At 41.8% G+C, this 22186-nt stretch overlaps 1 protein-coding gene across 2 annotated transcripts in view; it reads left to right on the forward strand.

Moving 5' to 3' along the window:
* tw (Protein O-mannosyl-transferase 2) overlaps positions 1 to 22186 on the forward strand; it is a 42564-nt gene that overhangs the window by 14906 nt on the left and 5472 nt on the right. The window contains exons 8-18 of one of the 2 annotated variants that reach the window (XM_050181320.2): positions 538 to 644; positions 1900 to 1982; positions 4382 to 4491; positions 6749 to 6879; positions 7794 to 7872; positions 8719 to 8870; positions 10245 to 10333; positions 10398 to 10474; positions 11028 to 11099; positions 14873 to 15029; positions 18335 to 18475. In XM_050181320.2, the coding sequence (XP_050037277.1) occupies positions 538 to 644; positions 1900 to 1982; positions 4382 to 4491; positions 6749 to 6879; positions 7794 to 7872; positions 8719 to 8870; positions 10245 to 10333; positions 10398 to 10474; positions 11028 to 11099; positions 14873 to 15029; positions 18335 to 18475 (1198 nt within the window). The remainder of the gene's footprint in view (positions 1 to 537; positions 645 to 1899; positions 1983 to 4381; positions 4492 to 6748; positions 6880 to 7793; positions 7873 to 8718; positions 8871 to 10244; positions 10334 to 10397; positions 10475 to 11027; positions 11100 to 14872; positions 15030 to 18334; positions 18476 to 22186) is intronic. The other variant, XM_055072670.1, reaches the window with a different exon arrangement.

Here is a 22186-nt window from a genome sequence, read left to right on the forward strand (position 1 = left end):
GCAAGAAGATATGCAGAGCACATACTTTATTTAATTTCTATTACAGCCGATTTCGTGAAAGGGGACGGTGCGTCCGTTTATGCAAGCAACACTGATATGTGCAAGTAACTACATGTAGCTCTAGCTATATGGAAAACTGAGTGAGCTTTTTTCATTTCCTGTTGCTGTTTTGATGCTTTTAAATGTTACTTCTCGTAAAATCAAAGCGCTTTGACAACTAATCTGATAGAGCAGTAAATTCACGTCAATCTTGTTAACCTCACCTTCTTGGTCCGTGTGCTCCGTACTTTTGATACCCGTTGTGTGATACTGCGCGTTATCTTATTTTTGCATGCTTAGACATACATGTGTGTGTTCTATGTGTATTGTAAGCAAAGGATGGAATGAAGATTAGTATGTATTTACTCTTTCACCAAGTACTGAGTTTGACAAACTAGTGTTTGCTTCTCGTGCTACATTGCTATGATGTGGTCAAGCAGTCTTTTCTTTTGCTGCTTCAAGCATCTTTCTTTTTTTTCTGGCTTCCTTTGTGTGCAGGTTCTGGTGGGAAAGCACTTTGTGAGCAGAGCCGTGTGCCTCATTGTGCTTCCCGTGTGCCTGTACATGCTCTACTTCTATGTGCATCTACACGTGCTCTACAAGAGGTGGGTGTGGATGTGCATGTCATTTTCAGTGCGGATGGCATTCCTCATGCTCCTGCATTACAGTTTTGCAGCATTTTCACCTTTAAGGGCTCTCGTGAGGCGCCCAGCTGGTCTAGGTAGCACCTTTAAAGCTGGTGCGAGCAGTTGCAGCAACATAGTTTCCATTGCCATTGCCATTGAATTCACTATAAGCTTCGTAATAACAAAAAAGCCAAACTGCATCTGTTAATGTAGTTTCTGGACCTCTTATGATATCAAATCTCTCTCTCTGTCTCTCTTTTTTGTATTTTCTTTTTTGATGTTCTATGTTGGCTTGTCTAAGAGCTATGGAAGTCGTCTATGCATAATTTTTAGCTTATAGTAAAGAAAGTTATTGTGACCACTTGAAGTAACTTGAGCCTTGCACAATAAATATGTTCCCTAGGCTGCAGTAGCAAGACAAAGCCGCTGGTAAGTTGCGCTCGGCAATGTAAGTTTTCTCTTTACTGTCGTTTGTTTACTGCCTGTTGTTTTTACTGCATGTTTAGTTTATGTGAAGGGATGTGATGGAGCTTAGTCATTATCTTTCTTATTACAATGAGTGGTGTTCAAGTAAACAGAATGGAAGGTCAGCTCTTGCTGTGCTGTACCATGTTTGTTCTTGATGTCTGGTAGCATGATGATCATAATTTACCCTTAAATCATTGTAAGTTGAAACACAAACAGAAAAAGAACTGGTGGCTGTTGCATGTAAATACATGAGAGTGCTATGTCCATTCACTCTGTAGCCAGTTTACAAGTGTATCATAGGCCCAAGTGTACACTACAGAGCCTGAATTAAGCCACACTCACAATTTCAGGTGAACATGTATACGGAACAAGGCATTCTAGTCACTTTCAACTTGTTTGCATCTGAACTTATGCCAATAGCATTATTAAACTGCAGTCCCAAAATGTGTATGTGTGGGTGGGTTCCAGTAACAACCATCTTGTTTAACAAGACATATGAGCAACAGCATCTACCATTAGCCAGTTCACCGTTTGTCCACTCTGGTAAGATGGAATATTGAGGCACCTGTCTGTTTGTGACTCAGTCAAAAAGTATCAGCCATTGAGCGATCATATTCTTGGTTATCTCAGGATCCCGATGACAGCCCCTTTCTGTTCTCAGCTCCGAAGGCTATAAGCAACTCGAGTTGAGATAGTAGTTGATAGCATTCAAGAGCATTGTGACTACTCAGTGTGCTATATTCACTTTTGACCTATGACGGTGCAGTGGCAGCGGAGATGGCTTCTTCAGTTCTGAGTTCCAGTCCCGGTTAAAAGGCAACTCTCTGTACATGGCCAGCATGCCTAGAGGTAAGTATTATGGTGGTGCTGTAAATTATAATTTGAGCTAACATTGATGCGGCATTAAAGCAGTAGTGTCAAAAGAAAAAAAAATAGTTTCTTTTTTTTCAAAGGAGCTTTTAAACAGGAGCTTTTTTAAAAGGAGCTTTTTATTTTTGTAGAGATCAGCAGGCGATCTTGCCGCCACACACGGCTAGAGAACTAATTGTGAGCGCTTTAGCCAGGAGAAGCTGTTCGATTGCACGGCAGCGCTTCCTTGCCTTGTTGGCCTCATACTGAAGCCTTCGAATTTCTCGACAATGTTTCGATCGAAAAAGCACATACGCCAGAACAAACTGGGGCACACGATCAAATTCTTCAGGATCGCGGCTTGAGAGCTTTGAAGCTGTGAGCGCCATTTCTCCAATTTCAATGCTTTGGCTACGCTGTGGTTTGGCCATAAAGCTAGCTTTGGCTTCAAACAGTTTATTGCTGGGTGCAACAATGACATTCCTGAAGTAAACTACATGCAATATGCCGACTAAGGTTTCTCATGCCATTTCATAAACATCTGCTCCCTAGATAACTGTTTTTTATTGTATTACGATTGGAAAGCAAACTTAACCGTTTAACTGCAGCTATCGCCATTGCAACATTTAATGTCATTAAGCATGCGCATGTAGCAGCGATTGAAATATAATGGCATTAAAAAATTTAAGGTCTTAAACTTTTAATGGCATTAACCTCGCCCGTGTGGCACAGGTATGAGATAGAACAAAGTAAATCTAAAATATTTATTGCCAATATCAGCATTTAACAAATATACAATATAATGAAAGTATTCTTTTGTCAGATGCGGTCTTGTTATAGCAAGGTTTGACTATAATGAAAAGCCACTAAATTGACTTAGCCGAGCAAATTTGTAATGTCATCTGTCTGCAAAGCCTATTGCTGCTGCTTTTTTCATTATACTCACTTTGCTTTCTTTGCAAGTACATAGGATTTCATAGATTTCGGCCTTTCAAGGCATCTGCAAATTGTTTGGCCTATGTGAAATTTAAATTAAAGGATCTGTTTGACAAGCCTGCTTGCCTCATGGCTTTTGGACTCGACCAAAACGTACTAATGTTGAATTAGAAAAAGCTAATTTTAACTCAGAAAATGGCAACGGAGGTAGGCTTTATTTGGACATCCAGGCACCACTCCACACGACATAATAAACTCTTTTTTTTTTTGCCAAGTTGACAGTTGCTAGAACTTTTCTTTTTTCATTTCTTATGGAGTGAACTAGGGAAAATTCCTGTTAAATGTATTCTGTTTAAAAAAAGACCCAGAACTGCAAAATGCAAGCAATATTGTAGTACTGGTAAGTTGAATGCGAATTCAGGAAACATCGTTTGTTAAAATAAATGTGCTTGTCACAGGGCATTCTGCTACTGCGCCGATAAGCCTTAACTGCTGCACATCAATGCATTTTGCGTGTTGTCACACTCAAAAGCTTATCAATTTTGCGATGTGCAAAAAAAGCTCAATATTCCAACATGATTGTTTTACCCTTGTGCTGGGTGCGAGTGTGAACATTTGGAGAAACAGGCTTTATTGCAGCACCTGTGCCCCATATGATCTCTAATGTGAGAGTGCATCACAGCAGCTAGTTTTGTTCATTTGATTATATTTCTGCTCTTACTGAGATACTAAGGTGTTCTTCACTACATGCCCACCTTGACGGTTTGAATGACCAAAAGCGTGCTATAGACAGTTACTGTAATAAATTACAATCATCATGCTTAATAAGCTGATTACTGCCCTTCAAGGAATTCTGCATTGTGAATCACCATTTTACAGTGTGAGCAATGCTATGGGGAAGCAAATCGTGGCTTTGAGCCCAGGACCAGGCAGATTCAACCAAGTGCATTTGGGACTGCGTTGAAATTTCGAATATTGTATTTATTTTACTGTGTACTTGCTCGATTCAAATGTGTTTCTTTTTTTATTATATGTAATTTGTTTTATTTTATGCATGACAAATCTCTATCTGGACGGTTATTTGTTTATGTATTTCTGATTTCAGCTCTGAAATTGTTCTCAAGCTTTTGTATATTCTGTTAAAGCAATTGCCACAATTCGTCTACATTTTTTTTAAGACTGATAAAGAATCATGTTACACAGATTAGGTGCCGCTGAGCTGAGACTGCCCAGTCATGCCACAAACAGGCTACAAGACTTATACGGACTGTAATTGACTTGCGTATATTTATTAGTGGTAAAATAAGCATTCTATTCTGTTACTTTTTTCTTTGACTGTGGCTGTTTAACTACGAGAAAAAGGCCTTGACTCTGCTGTCATTGTTCTGGGGATTCCATCGATGCGAGTGATTCGGAGATATGCGACTCATGCGTGCTTTTCCGCTGGACCCTTCTGGCTCCAGAGGTGGCATATGGTGCTCAGATCACACTGAAGAATCACCGTACGGGGGGTGCCTATCTCCACTCGCACTGGCACCTCTATCCTGAGGGTCTGGGAGCCAGGCAGCAGCAGGTGAGTGGGAGATTGGCACAACTTTTTTCATTTTATCTATTTACTCGCTTGTTTGTTCAAAATATCCCTAAAGGCCTTTTTGTGGAAGGTATCGCACAGGGGGAGCCTCACAACACTAGTAGAATTCAACTACAGACTCGCACCTTTCCCTCCCCTTACCTCCTACACCGCATTCATCCCTCCATTTACCTTTCTCCCTCTTGTAAATTCCGCATCTCTCCCAAAGCAGACTTAAACCACATCATGTGGGGGTGCCCTAAGCACCGCCTTCCCCCTTTCCTCAAGCAATTAATATCTAGTGAGGAGCATTGGGAGGCTGCCTTGCGCAGCTCGAGGCCCGACCTTCAGGAGGCCATCCTGGAGTGGGCTGAGAGGATAGATACTTCAAGTAGTTCCTCCGCCCACCCTCTATTCTGTTGCCCCCTTCCCTTTAAAGATGGATAAATAAAGTTTTTCATCATCATCATCAACTACCATAGTGTAAGATTTTAGGCACTCACAAGTTAGAGGAGGAGAAGCTTATAGAAGCAAATTAATGGCTCATTACAATATATTGTCGAAAACAGTGAGCACAAAGGTAGCGGTTATACTACATCAAAGTGCAAACACGCAACATAGTACATAGCGTATACGTGAAGCACAGCATTCAGGTGTTTACAATTTGAATAGAAAAGAAGCACACCTTGCACGGCCAAGCATGTTGTCTTAAAAAAAAAGAAAAATAAATAATAATAAAGAAACTTTAGCGGGTCTAACGCAAACGTTCGAGGTTGTAAAAACTTTTTCATGGCTATGTTTGATGGGAATTCTTTCCACTGACAAAGTGTCATCTGACATTGTATTAACAGCTATTTTTTTATGTCTTCAAATCCAAAGGAATTTGAAATGGTGAACCTAACCTAGCCAAACCTGAATCTCTAAAGGTGTTTCACCATTTTTTTGTGTTGTAACATACTAAAATACTCATTTTTATACTTATGCAGTTGAACTCTGGAATTCTCTTCTGAGCAATGTTGTTTGTTCACAATCTGTGATTCACTTGTGTTGGCACTCGAATTGCACCTTGAGTCAGTGACAGAGTGATGAACGCATTCTTGTGGTCTCTGGTTGTGCTAACTTATCAATAAATTTATCGATGACACATTTTTTTTACCCTGGTTTCTTGCCCATGCTTCGGTGTATGCCTTTTTTTCTCATAATTTTTCTTCTGTTCTTTCCTGGGCTCTGTCTTTGCACATTTTGCCATATGTATCTTTGTTTTCTTTCTCATTCATTTCATTAGATGCACATGTTACCTTTCTATTGACAATTTTTTCTAAGTGACATGGCATAATTTCACACCTTTTACCTTATTCTTCTGAGCTTGAATCCGCTGTATGATAAAGCGCTATGCTCGTACTACGTTTTGTTTGTCCTTTCCTGTATGAGGCCTCACAGGCTTACAGTATTGATCAATAAATAAATAAAATCTAAACTAACCTGACCCTATAAACCTAGCATCACCTAGCCTATCTCAACCTAGCCTAACCTAACCTAACCCATTGCAACCTAACAAATTAACCTAGCCTAGCCTAACACAACCTATCCTAACCTAACCTAGCCTAGTATAACATGAATTAGCCTAGCGTAATCTGGCCTAAACTGAATTGAACCAGACCTAACCTATGATGCCTTCGAACGCATAATATTTGGGTTCCATTAGCGCCCGTCTTGATACGTATGTTCCATCACACTTTTTTGTTTTTTTGTCCACACACTGGAAGCTCAAGCGTTATGACACTCTGCTGCCGAGTGCAAGGTCGTAGGTCAAATACCCAGCCTTAACAGTAGCATTTAAATAATGGCGGAATGCAAAAATGTCATCGACATCTTTGGGTTTGCCCTAGTTCGCAGAAGTTAACCCGTCTACTAAACCATCTGTCGTAGCCTGTGTGTTGTTTCATGATGTTATGCCCAATCGATCAATTCCTCAATCAATCAACATTTTTCTTTGTAGTGCCCTTAACTATACTGCCTATTTATCAGTAGAATGATCGGTGTTTTCACCTTTATTTTTGTGTTTATGAATTTTCTGTAGCCGTGTGAGTAACTGAGCATAAGCATTTCTTCTGATAATGTGTTGGCACTCTTCATTGCATGTGTTATTTGCTAATGATGATGGGTTTTCCTTGAACGTTCTTGTGGGAAACAGTGGGGTTGTCCAACGCCACACACATAAGGAACGGCTGTAGGTAAACAGTCTCGTTTGCCTCATTAGGTGACAACCTACTCCCACAAGGATGACAACAACAACTGGATCATCAAGAAGTATGACCAGGAACCCAATCCCAAAAACAAAACAGTGGAGCTGGTTCGCAATGGCGACCTGATTCGTCTCGAGCATGTGGTGTGAGTGAAAAAACTCTCGTGACATCTTTTGTGTTGAAATGCTTTTAACACTTCTCCTCATATTTTATTGGCTTATACAGTCAAACCTCGTTATAATAAAGTAGCATGCGACACAAAATACCGTCATTATATCCGTTATTGTTGTATGCGTTTATTCATTATGTGCTGGAATTGGCAAGAAGCATTAAAATTTGCTTTGTTTTACGTGATGACTCATTGTATCATTGTTTGTTTATCGAAATTTGGCTGTATCTTGTTTCAGTTTGGTTAGTTTCGTGTGGGTGAGGACAGCATTTATTGCTTAAACCTAGAGCATCTATATGACGCAACACATCTATGACAATGTTACGACCTGCCGCGGTAGTTCAGTGGGCACGGCATTTAGCTGTTAAGCCTGATGTTCCTGGTTGGGTTTCCGGCCACAGTGCTCACACTTAACTGGTGGTGAAGCCTGTGTACTTGGATTCAGGTTGACGTTAAAGAACCCCAGTTGGCAAAATTCAATTCAGAGCCCTCCACTACAGTGTCCCTCGTAGCCTGCTGTGCAGTTTGGAAGGCCAAACCTCATAAACTAATTTGAATTTGTTTCCCTGTAGCATGCACTAGTTTCATTTCATGGCTGAAGCAATTGTCCCTGGTTGACTTGGCTACGCAAAGTGATGCGAGCCGTCACTTACGTTACGTGAGGGCTTCCTTCTTTTGCAGATACTGATTGCATTTTGGTATCATTGTCTTATCTTGGCAGTTGTCAGGTGTCCATGTGCAGCAGTACTGTAGTTAAGCTCTGCTTTATTGCTTTGGCAAAGATAAGGTGATGGCAGCTAAGGTACTAATGATTGCAGCAAGTTGTGCACTGTAATATTAATAGCCTGAACATTCCCCTTTACTTCTTGCCGTGATTTACTCATCTGCAGCACAACTCGCAACCTTCACTCGCACAAGGAGCCTGCACCTGTGACAAAGCGGCACTACCAAGTTTCCTGCTACGGGGAGGTATGGCAAAAGGGCACGTTAAAGATTGACATGGCATTATGAAAACATTGAGATCACTTTTGTTCTCTACAAGTTTGACTTTGAAATAGATAAATCTGTCTGTATCCTTTTGTACACTGCGAAAGCTCACAATGCAACCGATAACACTTGCCAAGGTGATTGCTCACAGGTGGTATCGTGCATTCTTGCTTATGTTTATCTCATTCAATTCACAAAGCACAATATGAATACAGGCACTATTAACTTTATGCAGTAGTAATTTATGACTCTATAACAAGCAGTTTGTGTTCTTGGGTCTTGCTGTTGCTAAGCCTATAGAAATGGCATGTGTTTTGCTATGGGACTGTTGTAAAACCACTAGCAAGATTCATGTGCTTGTTTTTATGCTTTTCTTGCCTGCTGTCCTGATCATTTTATAAGCTTGTGGAGTGCTGTTCAATAGTCAGCCAAATTGATTCTAACACTGAAACTTACACAGTAGCATTCTGTGCCAGCAAATGATCTTGTTTAAAATAAACCATCATGCAATTTGATAGTTTCAACTTACCAGGAGCCATCTTCCATTTAACTGTCCAAAATATTAGCACTGACCAAGCATTTCTGGTGTCTGCAGCTTGTGAAATGACCTGGGAGTCTGTTTGAGACTTAGGAAGCTTGAGCTCAAGAGATTTCAATCTGCTGTCTGTGTTGTGTACTACTATATAAGTCTATCCTGAAGAGCATTGTTAAACGATGGGCACGTGGAGTGTCTTAGAATGAAAAGCTGTGGAGATTCTTGTATGATAAGATTTGCAAGATGAAAACTATGCTTAAAGGACGCGTTTTCTTTTTCTTCCTAAAATGAAGAATGGCACCGGTGATGCCAACGATGTCTGGAAGGTCGAAGTTGTCGGTGGTACGCCGGGCGAAGTGGTACAGACAGTCACCAGCAAGCTGAAGCTCATCCACTACCTTGTCGGCTGTGCCCTGCATTCGCACAACAAGCAGCTTCCCAAGTGGTGAGTTATATTGGCTAGACTAGGCACCTCCTGTTAACCTTCTAATAAAAAAATTCTGGGAAGAATGCACTTCTCTTTATGTTTAATACCTGTGGCACATTTGCTCAAAAGCAACATTAACTTCCTAATGCCTTAAACATTACTGCAATTCACTCCTTGTGACAAGAGAATACTTTAATAGAATTAAAATAATGCAGCTAGCAGTCTAGTACATCCTCACAGCTCATTCTGCTGCTGAACGATTACCCTCATTTCGAATTTTGGTTACGGCCGCACATGAGGACACATTTCTGAAGTAAACCTAAACCATTTTACATAAAATGTACCTAATAATATTTTTAGTGGCTTTTCTTCCAAGTTTTGTCAGCTAAACAATCATTTTGCATGTGATAGTACAATCGGCAAAGAAACTTGCACAGCTATGATCATGTCACTGTTTAGTGCAATTAAATATATGCATGTAGCAGTAAAGCCAGATATATAATGGCATTAAGAAACATAAGGTCCTAGACAGTTGCATTAACCTCCCTCCTGTGGATGGGATATAACCTGCATTGATTAGTGACTTTCGCTCATCCTTTCACAGGAGCTAATCTAAATGACTGAGCAAGCGCTCGTATCATTCTTGAATTTCACAAGTCTTACCCTCATATTCAAATCCCCACCGCTGGGGATTTTCTCAAAAGATTATGGCTCGACTACCTGCAGTTGTTTTTAGCATGCATGGTTATGGGATCCAAATGTAATGCTTATTCGCGAAATGCAAGCACATTGCACAGACTTGAAGGACCTGCTAAGCTCTTTACTTTGTCTCCTGTGGACACTTGTAAAACTTGTAACTTGTTGAACTAAAACTTTGAGAAACACTCACACCTAGAAGTTGTGCCACAGAAGAAAGGGATCGAGAGTAGTAATGGCTTCTTTTTTGTTAGTTTTGTATGATGCACTCTACAAATCCATGAATGAAAAATTGTAGTCTAGCATCATGGGGGTTGTCAATTATGAAAGAGCCACTCGTTTGCATTAACAACAAAACTTGCAGAAGGAGACGCGATAAAGAAAATTGAGAGTGCACGCATTAGCGATTAGCATTATTCTCGTGTCATGTAATTGTAAACTACCGTCACAATCCGTACCAGAAGCACTGTGAAGTCAAGAATGTCAGCAGCTACACTTAGCTACATTGAGGCATTGCGCTCGATTCTGTAATATCCTGAAAAGCAAGGGTTATTGCCAAAAGCGATCTCTGCACAATGTGGCTTTAGTGACTTCTTCGTTAGCCATTTTATTTAATTTCAGTCATTTTGCTAAAAATGTCACTTCTACATGCGTGCTTTCAGAAAGTCATTGACTTTTCTTTTCCTTTGGTGCCAGGGGCTATGAACAAATGGAGGTCACGTGCCACCCGAACTTGAGAGACAAGAACACTGTGTGGAATGTTGAGGACAACCACTACCCACACTGTGAGTGAGCTGAAAGTTGGCCCTTCTCAGAAACAGTGTGCTCACAAGTGCATCTCGGTCGCAGTGCCAAATGTAAGCTTTGAGGCTTATGCCCCTGGATTCCTGAAGATGTTCTTGGAATCACACGCAGTTATGCTTCAGGTGAGTCTCAGTTGCAGCCCGTGTTTGATTCTACCTGTGCCAGCTTTTCCCCACATTTTCTTGTAACATTGTGCATGCTTTGATGCATCAAATGTTTGTTGTGCTTAGCAGAACTAAATAAGATCTTGTGTTTTATGCTCATGAGAATCGGTGACATGTTTGTTTACACTGCACCATGATGTCATCTCACTGCCAGACATCGCTTGCCATTTGTACCATTTCCTATATTAATAGCAATTTGTTATGAATTGGTTGACCGGCAAGTTCTTATGCAGTTATAATTGAGTGTTTAATTTCGTGCTGATTATCTCATAACTGAGAAGCCTGATGCAAGCATTGTGTCATCGTTATTGTTCTCCAATCAGAAACGTGTACTTCATTACAAGCATTTTTTTTTTAATGCTGTGTAAATTTATACTATCTGAGACATCACTTTTTGTGGTTCCAGAGCTAGAAATTATTGCTTGGAAGTATCCACTAAACAGTGAAGCACTACACCTCATGTCTTCTGCAAGTCTATGCTAAATGTTCAATGATCACTTTTGCTCACTAGGGTAATGCAGGTCTCAAGCCTAAGGAGGGTGAAGTGACCTCCCGCCCTTGGCAGTGGCCTATCAATTACAAGGTATTTTGGAATGAGATGACATTGCTGGTCTTCAACTTTTCTCTTGGGATTATTTCTATCTATGCCTTGCTCTTCTGCCAGTCCTAAATCCTGTGCCAGAGTTGTGAAATGGAAATAGGCTTATTGATATGTGCCATATTACAAGTAAACAATTTTTTAAAGATGTGGTCACTGACTAAGTCATAGGTGAAAAAAAAGTAGACATTTTTCAGAGCCGGTGTGTGTTTCTTGGTCACATGAGTGTGTTCAAGGCCGCAAGTTTGGGTCTTGGTCATGAATGCGACCAAGGATGGCTCCTAAACATCTCTTCTTACTTCATGTTTGACTTGGTCACTGACTGCAACTGCACAAGCAATTCTTCCTTGCAGAAGAGACTCACAGCAAAAGCTCTGACTACTGCAGTTGCATGCAGAGCCTAGGAATTAAAACCATAGCAAAATAAAGTCGCATGTGCTGTCTAGAAAAGGGCTTTCACAAAGAATGTGCAGTCTACTTTTTCTTTTTTTGGTTAGAAGTAAAGTGTTCATACATTCATAAACATTGCCCAACACTATTTGAACACAGTAGCTTCAATAAACTTGGCTACCTTGGGTAGTTGATTTGTGCAACTCAGTGTAAAGTACAGTATATGAAAAACAAAGACTGAAAAAGTAGGGAATTGAGTAAAAGCAGTCTAACTAAATTTGTTTCCTGTCTGTGTGCAATTACCACAAATTATTCTAGTACTTGCCATCATAGCAGTGTAGCCATAGGATAATAATGCAGCATCGGGGCCATATCAGTATTAGCCTCTTCAGGTGCTACTATGAGAACGGCTTCGATCTCGGATTCCCAGATTGCTGCACGCTTGCTAAATATGCAGGGGCATATTTAGCACCTTTGGAGGTGGAGTGTGGTGAAACGATGCAATATCACGGGCAGGATATTGTGACTGATTCGACAATTGTGATTGCCCGGGATACAGTCATCAGATTCGCTAGTCTAGTCGCCTAGGGAAGACGACGGTATTAAGAGGGGAGATTTTTCGTGCAATGGAGGCTGACATGTCTTGATGTGAACTCAGATGTTTAGTATGCTCTTGCATGGAATGGGCTTCCTTATCTGGAGCCAGTGTAACTAATGTAAAATAAACCCTTTTTCCTTAATTCCTACTACTGGATTTATTCGTCAATGGGCTTGGTGGATTCTTGGCCCAAACGCCACTTCGAGCCACACCAATGGAAGCAGAGCAACGTGTTTAAAGGGCAACTCTGGCATTTTTTTAACCATACTAGGATAGTGTCATTTTCATACAGAATTGACAGTCCTGTCACCGGTAGAGTGGTTCAGTTTGCTTAGAAATTCAGCAATAATTTTAAATAACCAATCAACGAGATACCGAAACCGAAACGGGTAGCTGTTTTGTGTGACATCACAATGAGTCGATGACGTCAGATCCTACACTACCATAATGTAAGCATGCAGAACGCGTACTAAACACGCAGTACACGTGACACTAATGCCAAAGAAGCGAAGCTGATGATGTCTCCTGACGACACACGGAGCTTTTACAGATTTTCTGAACTATACAGCAGCTATGTCAGCTATGATTTCAGCGACAGTGGAGGTGTAGTCGGTAGCACTGCCGGCAGCACAGTACGGTGGTGCATTTGGGTTATCACATATTAAGGTGAAGATGCTTACTGCAACAGGGTTGGCGGTGAGATATGTTAATGTGATGTGCGACAATGGGCGAAGCAATTTGCTGATACCGGAAGAGAAAAGTGAGTGCTTGCCGGCATTTTCACAAGACACAGGCGAATGAGTACTGTGGGAAAGTTGTTGTGGTGGGCGCTACTGCTCTTGATCTGGCTTTTTTTCTTGCTCACACAGATCTAGAAGCCGGAAAATGTATCATACGATTGCAGTTTGGTGACGTACTGAATGTTGGTGCTGAATTCTGGGAACGTATTAACCAGCAAAAAGAAGCATAACTGTATTATGTTATTTTTTATGTTCTCGATCGCAAACTTTGGCACCAGGCAATAGTACAAAATGGATCATATCAATGAGGTTCTAATGCATCTAGCCTGTTGCACCTACCCTCTGGCCTAAGTTGTCTACCAGTTTTGGTCACTAGGTACGTGCTCGTGGTCCTAGTTCATAGTGTTCATTTTAGCTTCCTCACCTGACTCTCGTCATGTCATTGTCGTCACACCTCTAATGCCAAACCAAAGGCCTAGTTGTCCGAGAATTTGGGCCACTATGTATGTGCTAACAGTCATGATGTTGTTGTATAGTCGTTACATTGTTGTCATGCCTGCTTCGTCTTCCAACTGGTCATGCCATCGTCGTATACAGTCATCATGCAGTCATCGCTGAGCCATCGTTGTCATGCTCTCGTAGTCATTTCGTTGGCCTCATGCTGTTGTGATGCCACCACCATCATTGCGTCGTCGGCAAACATAGTTGTCGTCATGCACTTGTTGTCATGTGTCGTGATGCCATCATGGTTGTTCCGTCATTGTCATTATAACTTCGCTATTTAACTCTCACCATGCTGCCACTGTCACGCCATCATCGTCACACAGTTGTTGTTACACCATTATCGTCATGCTGTCTTCGTCACGCTGTTGTCTTACTATCATCATCACTTCAGAAAGGTCATCTCATTAGACTATGCCCTCGTCGTCATACCGCCTTCGTCCCATTACCGACATAATTTCTTCTTTGCCATTCTGTCGTGATCAAGCTGTCGTCTTTCAATCAGCATTATCTTGCCAATGTTATATCATCGTTGTTGCATCATCATCAGGCAGCTGTCACCATGGATTCATTATTGTATTGTCATCGTCATGCCATCATGGTTCTTCAATACTTATTGTTACAGCTACATCATCTGCTTGTCGTCTACCGTCGTCACATCATTGCTGTCATAGTCTTCGAGATGCACACGTTCTCAAATCTTTCTCATCATGTCGTCGTCAAGGTGTCGTCATTTTACCATTGTCATCAGTTCAGAATTCTCATTTCATTACCATCATGCCATCGTTGCCATACTGCCTTCATCGTTCCATCACTGTGATTCCTTCTCCATATCATTGTCGTCATTGCATCATCATCATCAAACAGTCATCGTCATGCCGTCATACTCATGTCTAACATTAGTTGTCAAACATTCGTGGCGGTGGTGCCATTTTGGTCACTGTATTGTCATCATAGAGTCATCATCTCATTCTCCTCGTGCATGTCGTTATGACTTCGTTCACGTTATTTCATTGCCAATATCTTAGAATCGTCATCGCAATGTCATCATGCCATTGTTGTCATTCTGCCATCTTATTTCCATCGACGTCATTCCTCCTTCTTCACTGCGTCGTCGTGATACAGTTGTCATACCATCATGCTCAGAACCAACCTTGGCATGTCAGTGTCGTAGCAAAGTGGTCTGATACTAGAAAGAATGTATGTCGCATAGATCGAGGCAATAGAAGTCCCAGAATGACCACTACAGATTCTAAATAAACATGCACTTATCAATAAATTATGTCGCTATGTTGCTTGAATGTCAGTCGCATTACCATCAACAGTCATCGTGAGATGGGTTCTCTGGCAATTCTTCTTTGTACTGTGCATGGAATGACATGCAGATCAGTTAGATATGTTGGTGCATGTTCGTACAATGTTTATTATTGAGCATCTAGGATGCTGTTTTAGGAGGTGCAGGCTGCAATTTCACCTTGAAAAACCAGGCCTGATGGGAACTTCACAATCTGCTTTCCCTTGCTATCCAGGGCCAGTTCTTCTCAGGTGTCCAGTACCGCATCTACCTGCTGGGCAACCCCGTGATCTGGTGGGGCAACCTGGTCTTAATGGCACTTTATGCCGTCATCCAGCTGTACGTGCTGGTGCGGCAGAAGCGAGGATACCTGGGCAACCCAGAGACACAAGGTCAGTCGTGGGACTTGCAATCACATCCCTCAGTTTCTTTTTCCTCTGTTACTTGGCTCTTTAAAGGACAACTGCAATGGAGCTTCACTTGGGCCACGTTGCTTGCAAATGAGTTGTAAACTATTGAAGCAATATTAACAAAGGTTGAGGGCTGGTAACTGTCATTTTTTTTTTGTTAGGAGCCTTTAAATAGCAACTAAGATGACACGGGCATCTGGTGGTTAGCAGATCTGAAATAAATCCAAGTGCATGGTCTCTGAGATTTTTAGCGCATCACCAAGTCTTGGAGGTCACGCCTAGCTGCACTGTGCCGATTCTTTATGTTCCGAGTTCTGTGTCATTTCTAGTGAACGATAATGGTGTAATTTTTTTATCCAGTTTTTAAATAAAAAACATCTATTTGTACGAGCTTTTTATTCCACATTCACTCTTATTCCAGACATAAAATTTTCTATGGGTGCTGCTTCATATCTACAGTATCTGAAACTAGGTTTCTTAACGCGGTCTAAAATTTCGTTGTACTTGGCTTTTAGCTCTGACATTTTTCCTGAGAAACTGCATGAAAAACTGCATGCATTGCGCCAAAGCTGACTTTTGGGAACGGGCGGAAACCGAAACCGCTCTGAGGCATGCTTATCCGGACTGACAATTGCTGCATTTAGAGGTGGGGCCACAGGCAAGGCTTGTCAGGCTGTACTGCAGATATACATTTATTGTATTCATAGCAAGGTACAAAAGCGAATTTGTTTCTGTATTGCTAAGTTTAAGTGACCGCCACTTTCAAATCCAACGTAAGGTGTGGGACCATTACAGAATGGGAATAAATCAAATGGGAACATAGGAGTAAGTGGCCTTTAAGTTGGGACCGTGAAAACCTGATATAGCAGTGAGGAAAATTCAACAGCAAGAAACTTATCAATGGGGTTCCACTGTAGTTTAGCATGATCCAGCTGTTCTAAGTTAAAAGAGGGAAAGCAATTTATTTACAGAAATTCAGAACGGGCAGGCTAAGCTATAGCTTACTCTGACTTGCTGCTTTGTACTTGGGAAGGTGAATGAGAAAAAAAGTGACAACTCATGATAGGATGTGTATGTCTAGTCTAGTGACTTTTAAAAAGGCTAGAGCTGCCCTTATAATCATGGCTGCATTTGCATCCCAGGCCAAGGACCCAAAACAAATTTATCATACAGTGCTTTGCTATCAACGTGTATGATCGAAGACAAATCACGTACACAGTTAACGTATAGAATAACAAAATTGCTCATTTGAGATGCTCTAATAGATGCAGTTTACAGAACTGTAATATACATTTTTGCTGCAGAGTTACAGGTATGTAAACTTTGTGCTTCTTAATTCTTTTTAGACTTACTGATTTTGGGCAAATCTTTTGTAAAAAGTTCGAGGCCATAAATAAAAATTTTGCGTCCTACAGTTGCTAGAAATGAACTTTCTCAAATGTAACAAGTCTCATTCAGGTTGGTCTAGCGGTTGTCTCACAAAAATATTTAGATGGTTTACATGTATTTGGATAGGGAAAAGGAGTTGGCCCCGAGCCAAGGCTTCCTTTTAACACTTTTCCTTAGCGTCCTTTTAAATCTGCTTGAGTGGCTGAATTAACTGTAGCACTTCCCTACTGACTGTGAGGTGATGTGTCCAATTTCCAGTCTGTAAAGCCACATTCGCAACTTGTATGCTGTTATTTTTGTCCATGTGCCTGTGCATGTAAACATGCAAAACCTAATCCAAAGCAATGAAACTACTAGTTGTTTAAGCATACTGAATTTTTGCGAAGTAACAGTGCAAACAAAGACTTAGACTAATAAAATCACGCATTGCCAGCTCATGGCTTGAAACCTGCAGGAGCAGGACCAACCAGAATTTAATCATGATTTATTAGATTCTTTGATCACTTTGGTCTTTTCAGCATCCTAAAATTAGCAACATGGTGTTCAAACTTACATAGAATCGATATTGCTGCTCAAAACAGTCAAAATAAGGTGACCACATGTGTACTGTCATGTATGCACGGCTGCCGCTTGGAACACACAGTTAGTATTCTGCCATTGATTATAACTGTGATATGTCATAGCTGTATAAATGTATGTCCAATTTTTATTGCATCAGCCACTTCTTTCCTATCAGGACAAAGAAATGTACCAGACATGTTGGCACTATTACCAGTTAGTTGTTGCATTTAAGAATTTACCATGCTGTACATGCTTGTCTTATCATAAAGCTTTCTACAAAAAATTACTAGAGGGAACTGTGGTGCTAATGTCTACAGAAGTGGAGAGTGTGACGGTTCAGCTAGCGTACGTGGAAATGATGGGTACATGGATCTGCCTTAACTTCATCCTTCTGGCTTCAAATGGATTTGTGACTTTGTAAAGTGATAATCTTCAGCAAAATATTGCATTATACATACAACAATTTGTAAGGATTACACATGCGCACAGGTGCCTGTTGCTTTCGTAAGTTTACAATAATGTTGTTGCTTGGCAATTAAGAAAGAGTAAGTGCAAGAAGCAATGCTGCAAGAATGTCTGAAGCCACAAGAATGAAGGTTCAGCAAGTTCATGTTTGAACGATGGTGACAAGCGCTGCAGCGGGAAGCCCCTGTCTCTCTTGCGCGTCGCAGTGTGGGGCAACCATATGGCTACATTACGAAAAGAAGCAGTAACAAATTGTCATTGTTACCTTATTAAGTACAGTCGTACGCCCATAAAGAATTTCAAACATCCTGCCAGTCCAATTTTATAGTCAGAGTGTACTATCTAGATCTAGCTAGAAAAAATTTGTTCCATGTCACCAATTTAAATGCTGTTGCATCATCTGGTAGGTATAAATCAAGACAATTTTGCAGCTCTCAGTGGTGTCTCAGGCCTAACAGCATTAAAACAAGCAGCGTATCTCAGTAATAACAACGGAACATCGCAAATACTTTTTTCCTCAGCGTGATATGGGCCAAAGTGAAAGCTGATTTTTACCATTTATTTCATGCTGTAATGATGGAGGGTAAGTAGTACAAGCGAATTCAGGTCGACGATCGCAGCCTGTTTGCTGCCATGTTGTCATGCAATCACTGTAACTGGTGTACTGGTGCTGAACCACCACGCGGACTTCCAGCCAGCAAATTTTCTGGCTGGATAAAAACTGGTGATGATATGAGTGGTGGTGATGGATTGTTCTTCATGACGGCCGGACCAGTTCCTTGTCGCCGTCTCTCGAAAATCATGTGCGTGTTATTGAGCTTTTACCCATAAGGGGCTTCATAAGTGCTAACATTGCACTGTTGCCCTTACAGACCGTGACCGTCGTCTCACCCAAGCTTCGGTCTGGCTCGTCGTGGGCTGGGCTTTGCACTATCTGCCCTTCTATGGAATGGGCAGAGTGCTCTACTTCCATCACTACTTCCCTGCACTAATCTTCAGCTCTATGCTCTCGGGTAAGTAAAAACCACTGTGCGAAGTCATTGTTTTGCTCAGTCCTTCCATCTGTTCTCGCCTATTTGGAGCATTTTTCTTCTTGTTCTTGTTCACTACTTTCATTTCTGTAACTGGATGCCGTGCCGCAATAATCTACGACACAAATGATGGATTAAGCTTAGGGCACGTAAAAAAAAATGCTTAATCACTTTGCACATGGCTAAATATATATTGCACCGTTTCTTTTTAGGCTTTCACAAGATTTTTATGAATAATGTACGAAACATAAGCTGCTGATCATCAACTCTTTTCTGTTTTTAACTTTTTAACAGACATTTGTGGCCCTTTTAGGGCACATCATTACAGTTAATACAGGAGTAGGCCCTCCAAATTAAGGCACTGACGAGTTGTACAGAGAGTGCATAGTACGTGTGTGACAGCAGAGACGAGCAGGTGTGTAAAAACGGACTGAAAAAGCAAATTAGGGGTCAGAAACAAGTGCTAACATACTTAGTTTCTCTTTCACTATACAGTGGACTGTCTTTAAACAGAACCTCAAGGGACCTGGGAAATTGGTTCCGTTTATCAGGAGTTCCATTTACTGGGAGACAAAGCTGAATGCAATTCCATGAATACAAAACCAACCAACCATGAGGATGGTGTTCCGTTTAAGTAGCAGTTTTGTTTAAGCAATTTCCATTCTGGTTCCTCCGATCAGCTCAGCAGCTTGCTCTGCACCAAAAAACAGGCTGTTTTATGCGAAGCAGATGTGACTTCACTACTCATTGGCTTCAATTTCACAGTTGTAATGTGTGCCCTAAAGTTAGTGATTAACAAGTTACTTAGCATATTTTATAGGATCAGCAGAATTATCGTCAGATTTTTTTTTGCTGCGAATAGCTACCTAGCCACGTAGCCTATTTGTGAAACCTGCAGGGCCTAGTCGTGACGGTTCTTTTTAATGTGCTGCATAAAAAGAAACATCTAGTGTGTGCATGTGATGTGTGTCTGTATAAATATATACAGTCATACCCACTTATAACAATATTCAAGTGCAACTAAAATTCTATTTTTATAACCGATAGTTGTTATAACCGGGTTGCATGAAAAAGAATAATATAGGGGGATGGCAGAGATGTTGTGAGAAAACTATAGGAGCGGGGAAGCCAGTGCCCCTCCCCACGACCTTCCTGCATCTGGCTGCTGATTGGGTTCACTCGTTTAACTCTGTTTACTGCACGCTCCGATCCCATGTAACAAGCCTCAGCTGTCAGCGTTCAAGAATGGCACTGCTATAACAACTGCACAGCATCACTTTGGTGGCTCCAAAAGGGACCTTTTCGGAAATGCAAGAAAGTTGCCGTGGCAGCCTCTCAGCTCGAGAAATCCAGAAGAAACGCTGGGGCAAGATCACCACAAGCATCTCGCCACGTACTTCAGACTGGCTTGCACGAGAAAACCCCATGTCCATCAACCTTGCTTGCTTTACTCAGAGCTTGCCAACATCCTTCTCCAAAGCATCCAGGTGCTCCATGTAGTGCAGTAGAAGGTCCCTTGCGAAAACGAAGCCCTGGAGGGACTGAATCATCTGCAGGGCCTCTGAAAGGACAACGGTTGAGGCAGCTTCTCCTATCGTGTCATCATTGCCATCGTCACCATCACTGTCATCGTCGCTATCAGATGCAAGCACGTTCATGACGATCGCGTCATCGGTTGTAAGTTGTATCTTTCTAATGCGTCGTCTGCATGTAGAAACTCTTCAATTCCTGAGACATCCTCCTTGACTGCAGACCAGAGTTAAGGCATCACTTCCTCGGTGGGAGCTTTGCAGGCTTTGTATAAGTCACTGCTGCCTTGGACAAAGCACACTTTCCTAAAGCAGTTCCTCACCGTAGATGCACTTACTTCAGATCATGCACCAAAGATAAACTGCACGGCTTTCGATAGATTGACCTTCAAGTCTCTTCAAACAATGCTGTGCCTCTCTTTGAAGTGCTGTACCCAGCCGCCACCTGGCTGGAAGTCCACACTGTTGATGAGCAGGGCAAACAGCTTCACCTTTGGGGCCAGAATTATCCCAGTAACAGGCAAGATCATGGCACGGGCATCGAGGAACCACTCGTAGAGGGCCTCTTCCACCCCCTTATAGGCACCTTGTTGAGCGTGTTTGTGCCCATTGCCTACTGAGCAGTTTTCTTTGTCGAACTTCTTTGCCAAGCGGATGAGGGCCACACTGTCAGTTGCGATATTCCGTAATTCTTCACCAAGCCACACTTTTTTAGCATCTTTGTAGTCCTTCACGATACTGCACTTCGTTTCCAAACCTATAGCAGTGCGCTTTCTTTTCACCGACAATGTCGTACATTGCCGATGATCAGCGGGCAGGTCAGCCATCTTCTGTTTCGGTGGGGAGTCAAATGAAGCAGAGAAACCACGTGCCCAGGAATGACTTCGACACAACCAACAAAGACGAGCACAAGCGACTTAATCCGTTTTGCAGAACTGCACGGAATGAGGGGCCAGCAAGCAATCTGGAGGAGTGCTGTCGGTGCAGTTGGCACAGTCCATTCGTGTTTCGAAGGGTGGCACAGCATAGAGCTATGGGCACATCCCATTCGTGTTCGCAGGGTTCGAAGGGCGACAGTAGAAAGGTAAGCGAGGCTGGCAATGCGGAGAAGGCTGGCAAACAGATGTTATTGTATGAGTGCACAGTGGCCATTGGGGCGTCGGGTGAGGGCGCAGTGCCTTGAATTTCTCTTTTTCTGTTTTCTTTTCAATTATTTTGCATTCCGTTACCTTTCTGCACGAACACCCAGCAGCCAGACTTCATCGTTATAACTGATAATGCGGCATGGGGGCACTGTAGTAAGCTTGTTATTTCACCATAGAAAACGTACAAAAGTTGATGGTGCAGCAGCTTCTCATTCTTATAACTGACATATTGTTAAAGCTGGTATCGTTATAAGTGGGTTCGACTGTACATACGTTCCCTTCACTAAGATCTGATATGTAAATCTATTGTATAGGCCACAATTTCAATTGTAGTTCGGCAGGCGGCATGGATGCAGCCCCACTTTAGACAGGTAGTTGTGCCTTGATGAGCATAGTCCAGGAAAAGGTGCAGTATATCTACAGGAGCACCTGGTCAAGGGAAGAATGTACAAGTCATGTCAAAGATGAATTTCTGGTTTGGAGCCCATATACGTGTTGTTGCTAATTTTATTGTAGTGCGCATGCAGATTGCAGATCCTCCTAACGCAACCTCCCCCATACCACCTTTTGTGGGATTGAAAGTTATCCCTGAGCTCAAACCCTCCTCAGTGTCAGTCACCACCAGAAGTTTGTTCTCCACACCAAGTGTACCACAGGTTAAGAGTAGTGTCAGTTGTCTTGTCCCACAGCTGGTCATCTTCATACTCATGTCTAATGAATGTGCAGCATCTTGCAACATCTGTCACCTAGCCTCATTGCAGATAAACATTATGCAGAAACCACCGAAGACTATTGTCATACTAATGGAATAGCTTTCTGAATCCAATGAATTATCCGTAAAAGTCGTCCGCACAGCTTTTCTTTCCATTCTTCCGCAATCATGGCATCCGCAGGTTGTTGCTGATCCTCAGGTTGTTGGCAAAACATTTCTTCTCATTCTTCAGCAATCATGGTGGCCGCTCATGCATGCCAAGTATCATGTGGCTTTTTCTACTTCAGTTCCTTTTCTGCCACAGTCA

Source organism: Dermacentor andersoni, chromosome 7 (assembly GCF_023375885.2).
Source record: "Dermacentor andersoni chromosome 7, qqDerAnde1_hic_scaffold, whole genome shotgun sequence".
NCBI lineage: Eukaryota > Metazoa > Arthropoda > Arachnida > Ixodida > Ixodidae > Dermacentor > Dermacentor andersoni.